The sequence below is a fragment of the Penaeus japonicus genome, unplaced genomic scaffold (genome assembly GCF_977035675.1).
Source record: "Penaeus japonicus unplaced genomic scaffold, GWHDUDI00000001_assembly GWHDUDI00000028, whole genome shotgun sequence".
NCBI lineage: Eukaryota > Metazoa > Arthropoda > Malacostraca > Decapoda > Penaeidae > Penaeus > Penaeus japonicus.
Window position 1 is genome coordinate 5,207,127 of NW_028234430.1, and position 7,500 is coordinate 5,214,626.

Here is a 7,500-nt window from a genome sequence, read left to right on the forward strand (position 1 = left end):
GGGAGATAGAGTTTTTGGAACTTCTTTCTTATTGTCTTTCAGTTTTTTTTTATTTCTTTGTTATTTTCACCCATTCTTAGTCTTTTTCTTCCTTATATTCTTCTCTTTTTTTCTTCTTCTTCTTCTTCTTTTTCTTTAATATCTTCATATTCATCTTCACCCTCTTCTTTTCAGATTCAAAAAAGTTATTTAGCCCAAAAAATACTATATACAACATAACACGTACAGGTTTACCTGGGTCTTTTGAGAGCATAATACTCTCTTGAGCGGTACTTGACTAGCTTTACATTGGACATATATATACAGATGGATTAGAACTTATCTAAAATATTAGATAATATACAAATGATATAGATAATATTTCTTCTTACTTTTTGTATTTGTAGTCTTCTTTTTCTTTTACTTCCCCTTCTTCTTCTTCATCTTCTTTATCTTTTTCATTTAGATGATATATTTATCATTATAAAAATAATTTTACCTAATGCCCCCAGTAACATTAGCCATAACTGCATGCTCATGCCTTACACCCTGTAATTACTGTGTTATCTTATTCACTACAGTTATTATGTGGCTTTTAATCCAAATCTCACCTCGACACAGGCATGATGGTTGGTGGATATATTTGGGGAAGCTTAGGCGACATTTATGGGAGAAAGAACGTCCTCGTCGTTTCGCTGATGGTGAATGCCATTGCAGGGATTGTTTCCTCCTTCATGCAAGGCTTTCCATTGTTCTTCACTATGCGGTTTATATCTGGCTTGGGGTAAGTAAAACTGAAATGAAATTTTTGAAATTCCCGGTTGAAATATAGGTGTATTTCTTTTTAATAATTGTTTATATATATTTAAGATAATATTGTACCATTGGTATTGTAAAGTATATGTGTATATTTATTAAAGATTATATGAATAATTTATAATGCAAAGTGTGATCGACATCTACTTGCCTCAAAATATCTTAAATGAATTTCAAAGGTACACTTATAAATAACAATTTGAATTCTGCTTTTACGAATGAAGATCATGACAACATACACGACTTAAAGGAAGGAAATTTTTACAACAAAAGAACATATTGCTGGGGCCTATTCAGGGATTACATGAGATTGATGATGTAGTAAAAGGAAAAAAATTAATCTTGTTTCAGAGTGGGTGGCAGCATTCCCCTTGTTTGGGCATATGTCAGTGAGTTCCAACCTGCTGGTAAAAGAGGAGGAGCTCTGAGCGTCATTGCGGCTTTCTGGATGGTCGGAAATATTCTAGTCGCAGGTACAAATCACGGAAGATTGAGACCTTCTTTGAGATATATATATATATATATATATATATATATATATATATATATATATATATATATATATATATATATTATTTTTTTTTTTTTTTTTTTTTTTTTTTTATTTTTTTTTTTTTTTTTTTTTTTTTTTTTTTTTTGCCAGATAATGTGAAATAGGAGTGAGTGAGGTTATTATTATTATTTCTTTTTCACTTATCTTTCAGTTTTAGCATTGGCTATAATCCCCTATGATATTGGGTTTGTGACTCCGTCCTTCAGCTACAATTCATGGCGGATTTTCCTGGCTGTGTGTGCCTTGCCTTCGTTAATGTAAGTACAATTTCTTTGTTAAAGAGATTTTTTTTGTTTTTTTTTAATAAATGTTATGAATAGTTCAATTGTAAAGAGAAGCATGTTGTCCTTATTTGCAAATAAAGAATATCATTATCTTCTCAAATTCATCCACATCATGAAATATATATCCTTTTACATCACCATTAATATCACATCCACATCCACAATACATCTTTCTTCACAGCCATAGGTCATCCACATATTACAACCACCTTTTACAGCCACAAATACATCCACATCCTCATCCTCATCCTCATCCTCATCCTCATCCTCATAACATAACATATTATTATTACCACCTTCCGTATTAATGATGTTACAATGTTCGCAACACGCAGCATTGGCATAGTGCTGATCTTCATGCCCGAGTCTCCCATGTTCCTGCTACTGAAGGGAAGACACGATGAGACCATTGAAATCCTGCAAAAGATCTATGAGCAAAATACCAAAAATCCTGCAAGAAGTTATCCTGTGAGTGCAGGTTCTGACATGTGGACGATTGTTTGTTATGATTATGAATAAGATCTTTATTATTATGATTATGATTGTGATTCTTGTGGTTATGATTAGGAATAGGATTCTGATTAGTATTGTTATATTGTTCTTGTCATGATTGTTGTTTGTTAGTTTGGATGTGATTATTATCATTGGTATTATTTTGATTACTAGTTCATTGGCATTGAATAAAAGGACTTTTAGATTTTATTTTGATTATTTTTTATTATTGTTCATTGGTTGGTATTACAGTGTAATTTTTTTATCTAATGAATACTCATAATAATAATGATATGATTATGATGACAATTTTGAAATAGCATGTATAGCATGATAATAGTATAGAAGTGATATAATCAAAATAACAATAATGACGCAGTAATATAATAATGATAACAATGATACTGTAATAAGGATGGTGAGAATGATGGCAAAGATGATGACATAATCATAAAATGGCACTTGATCTTTCCAGATAAGAAAAGTAACCATAGCCAACATGAAAGTGCAGACAACCTCCTCGGGTAATGCATGGAATACTCTAAAGGACATATGTGTTCAGAGTTGGCGCCAAAGCAACGCGCTCTTTAGCAGATCTCTGCTTCGCACCACGATGCTTATGCTCTTTATTAATTTTGCCATTCAGTTTGGGTGAGTGTTTTCCTGTTTTACTTGAGATTCTGAGGTTTTGACTCTTGTATCCAAAACACATGCCAATACAAGTAAAGGACATGTTTTCCAGATGCAAGAATAGAAATTGGTGGTTCTCTCATTGGCAATGCTGAGTAACAAACCTTGGTGTGGAGGGGTTCAACCACTGTTTATATGAATTGATACTGTTATTTCGATAGAATGATGGTCACAGTAATCGTAGTGATAATCTGTTCATGGGTTGATGTTATGGTTAACAGGTGATTATATTTGATAACCTTGGTTTGTGAGTTTTCCTTATCAGTAGGTTTTTCATGATGAAGTATTGCAATAAGTGAATAATACACTTATAAAGATATTATCTGTCTTTGTACACACCTTTGACATTGATCAAGTTAAAATAGAAGTAATAGTATCCATTTAGAAAAGATGAAAAACAGTTTTCTTCTTTTTCTTCTTCTTCAATGTAACCTAACTAAAGAGTAATATGAAAAATAATGATATTTTAACATATGTTTAGAGTAAAAGGAAAAAGTAATTATTTTCAATAATGATTATTTTCAATATACAGGTACTACGGACTTTGGTTGTGGTTCCCAGAACTGTTCAATCGTCTTCAGATATACTATAATGACCATCCAGATGCTAAGGTAAAGGGGGGGAAAAATTATGTTTGTTCGTTTTTTTGTATCATTTTATTTTTTAACTTTTATGATTCAGTGTGGAAATGTGAAGTATAACAATTTTAAAACTGATAATTTGATTTATTATTCATTCAATATAATATATACTTATAGGCAAAGTATTTACAATTCATTTTAATCAGATATACCAGATGGATCTAGATCAGGGGTTCCCAAACTTTTTGTTCCTCAGTACCCCTAACAGTAAAATTAAGCTTAATAGTAAAAAACTGACGCATCGATAAACACGTCCTGTACCAGTCATTGGTAGTCCTACAGATCTACACTGCAGATCAAGCCATGTGAGGTTTATAATAGTAAAAACAAATGGTATTACCTTACACCCAAGAAATTTCAATAAAGGTGGTGCTAATCAACACAAAGAAAATGAGAAAAGTGCAATCTGAGTGCAGATTACAACACCATGTATTGTGCAAGTAATTGTTTCCTTCAGACCAAATGTACCCCCTGAAACGTGCAAATGTACCCCTGGGGGTACATGTACCCCAGTTTGGGAACCCCTGATCTAGATGTTGGAAAATCACTGGAGAATTTGGGCTGTCTGTGATTTTATATGTCACTTTTCCCAGGTTAGTGTTTGTGACCTGACAAATTTCGAGGGAAATCAAACTTCGGAAGTGTCCCACTGCAACTCGGAGGAAGACATTGTTGATCCACAAGCGCTTGTCAACACACTTATAACTGCTGTGGCACCTCTACCAAGCAACCTCTGGACCATTTTCTACATGGATAGGCTCGGCAGGAAGTTTTTCCTTGGTTAGTTGGGATGATTTTATTGTTGGGGTAAAGTGTTGGTTTTGGAGTTGAGAAGTTTGTGTGCTAGGGCAGATTCTGTGGGCTATTGCACTTGGGTTTGTAAATGTGTTGTGTCTGATAAGTCTAATAGAGTTATAGAGTGGTCTTTGGAGATGAAATGTCTAACTGTTCTGATGATGTGAATTAATGGTTCAGTCTAAGAATATTGATAATGGGACAATGGTTGAAATTCATTGAACTTTAAGATCCTATAAAAAAAAGTGACAGTAAATTTTTAGCCACAATATGTCATTATATATATTTTTTATTTTCATATTTGTTGTGATTATATGTATTATTTTCAGTGCTCAGCATGGTGCTATCAGGGGGGTCAGCCTTTGGCATATACTTTGTAAAAAGTGCTACAGACAACCTCATTCTCAGCTGCGTTTTTGGTGCTGTTTCAACAATGGGTTTTAATGCCCTAGACTGCCTAGGAGCAGAACTTTTCCCAACACATCTTCGGTATGTTGCTACTTCTACTTACAGATACTTTTAGTTTGAGTTATATACAGAGACATTTAGCTATGTGTAATAGATAGTGTTTTTTATATTACTCCATTTATGCATATATATATATATGTATATATCTTTTGCAGATCAACTGCACTAGCAGTTACATTGCTTGCTGCTCGCATTGGTGCAATAGCAGGAAATTTGGTGTTCGGCAGTTTGATTGATGTATATTGTGCAATACCAATGTTCATGGTTGCATGCCTTCTGATTGGTAAGTATATGAAACACCTAAGAGTGTAGAAGTTACCAAGATAAGGTTTTGAGTTAATTTCCAATCAGTCTTTAGCTATCAGGACAGTACAAAAAATTTAGAATGTCATGCACATGTTTATACTGATTATACTGATATTGCTTAACAGATTTCAAATGTCAAAGAAAAAAATCATGTCTTGGCAAGAAAACAAAATTTGTCATTTTGGTTTCTTTGCCCTGCAACTTCTGGACACCCTTTATGTCTGCAATTAGTTTCAAGTCACCATATCTGTAGCTGTCATTATGATCCTTATTATCATTATTGCTTTTATTACCATTATTGGGATTACTGTTATCATTATGAAAACCATATTCATCAATTTTATTATTGTTATCAATATTATCATTATTATCAACATGATTTATCATTAATATTATTTTCATTATCATTATTATCAATATTATCAACATCATTATTAACGATATTATCAACATTATTATTATTGATATTATTATCATCATCATCAATATGATTTTCATTATCATTATTATTGTTATTATCAAATTATCATCAATAGTATTTTTATTATCATTAGTATTATTATTAACAGCATCATGATCAATAATACAATTATTATTAACAATATCATCATTATTATTAGCATTTTAACAGTAGGTAATTAGACTTATGTTTTTGATAACACAGGATTTAATATAATTAGGTGATGATTAATGCAACATACTATATTCAAGATATAATGAGAATCAAAAGAAGTTGATTAATGGTAAATGTTTTCATTTGGAATGTATTTATTTGTTTATTTATATATGTTTATTTTTTCCAGCTGGAGGCATCCTAGGACTCCTGCTTCCGAACACAACACGAGTGGCATTGACCTAATGATATTAGATCATGAGAATTATCTCCTCAACTTGGAGACTAGTTATTTTTAAAATCTTATCTTCTTCATCTTTTTCTCCTTCTTCTTCTTCTTCTTCTTCTTCTTACTACTATTATTATTTTATTTTTCTTGTAGCTCCATGAACTGTGAGAATTTTACAAGCCATTTTAATTTTGTTTTCTTTTTCTTTTTATTCAATATATATATGTATGGATTCCCATGAGATGTGGGAATTGCTGAAAATGAACATTCCTATTTTAGTGTTTCCAATATGTAAAGCAACACTGCTCAGCTACATAACACAAGTTCTTTTATACACTTTTAATTCTCTTTCACTTACAGAGACACTTCATTTTCTTTCACATGAATATGAAGCCCTTAGAATCATAAGGTACTTTCTGTCTTAAATTAAAAAAAAAAATACATAAGCATGTCTCACTGCCTATGCAGTCAAAAGACACTTTATTCACCAAGGGGAATTTCAACCACTCTGTAAAGACTGCCAGATATATCTTACTTCCTCTCCAGATTTCAACCAATGTGGTGGAAAGTACCCTGTGTGTTTTATATACTTTTTATACATATTTGCTTTCATATACATATACACTTTGCTTGCCTTCACACACAAATACATTTTGATTGCTTTTACATATAAATATACTATGTTGTACATTAATGTTTATACTAGCTCACATAAATTATATTTTTCAAATTGAAAGAAAAATATTTTTAAGAAAATGAAAATATATTTATATTTTAATGTAAGTCCTTTTATATAAATTTGACAGGATATATGTGTCAGTCATGTTTAATCCAGCAATTCAGGATCTGAGATGTGCCTGGTTCATGAAAATCACAGAAATATCAAGCAGCAATAGATGATTACTGTTACTAAGCCTCAATGACTTTCAAATCAGGTAGGTAGATTAGAGATGGTAGACATGTGTTTACATATCAGTGATATTTGCAAAGAATTTGTTAGAAATTTTATTGTGTTGAGTTGATTTTTAATCAAAGTGATCTCAAGGTGTATTTGATGATTCATTGAATTTACAGAAAATCGTGAAATTTCAGTTGAAATTAATGAGAGCATGTGGAGGACATTGTAGAAGAAATTTTTAAAAATCAGGAATAGAATTTTAAAGAATATTTTAGAACTTTAAAGTAGATATGCACAATTATATTGACTTGCATGAGGGTTTTCTTTTGTTTCATTATTGTTTTTGTATATAGATAGTTTCATAAACATTTAGTCACTTGTTACCTCATTCCTGGTATTTTAGGGAATTTATATTATTATCTCCCTTAATGATTTTATTATTTTTGTTAACATTGATAAGAATAATAGGGTAATGAAAACAAAACAGGTGCTATCTGGTAAGCCAAGACTCTTTAGTGACTGTGTGCTCATGGAACCATCTGCTTGTAAAAAGATAATAAAACGACAGGTCAAGAAGCCTTCATAACTATCACAGAAATAGCCACATGTGATAGAGTATAACCATGCATGTTATTTTTCTCCAATCTTGTTTGAGAATATTACAGATTGGGGAAAAAAGTGAAAGAAATATAGGTTGTATTTGTATTTATTTTTATTTTATTATTTACTTTTAAAA

The 7,500-nt window shown here is 31.3% G+C and overlaps 1 protein-coding gene across 4 annotated transcripts in view; it reads left to right on the forward strand.

Moving 5' to 3' along the window:
- The window catches only part of LOC122246984 (synaptic vesicle glycoprotein 2B), a 29,723-nt gene that overhangs the window by 21,949 nt on the left and 274 nt on the right, over positions 1-7,500 (forward strand). For all 4 annotated transcript variants that reach the window (XM_043005878.2, XM_043005879.2, XM_043005883.2 and 1 more), the window contains 10 exons: positions 601-763; positions 1,147-1,268; positions 1,500-1,605; positions 1,968-2,100; positions 2,600-2,775; positions 3,347-3,425; positions 4,049-4,235; positions 4,580-4,739; positions 4,874-5,001; positions 5,828-7,500. The exon at positions 5,828-7,500 is cut by the window's right edge. In XM_043005878.2, the coding sequence (XP_042861812.1) occupies positions 601-763; positions 1,147-1,268; positions 1,500-1,605; positions 1,968-2,100; positions 2,600-2,775; positions 3,347-3,425; positions 4,049-4,235; positions 4,580-4,739; positions 4,874-5,001; positions 5,828-5,883 (1,310 nt within the window). In that variant the 3' untranslated portion in view covers positions 5,884-7,500. The remainder of the gene's footprint in view (positions 1-600; positions 764-1,146; positions 1,269-1,499; positions 1,606-1,967; positions 2,101-2,599; positions 2,776-3,346; positions 3,426-4,048; positions 4,236-4,579; positions 4,740-4,873; positions 5,002-5,827) is intronic.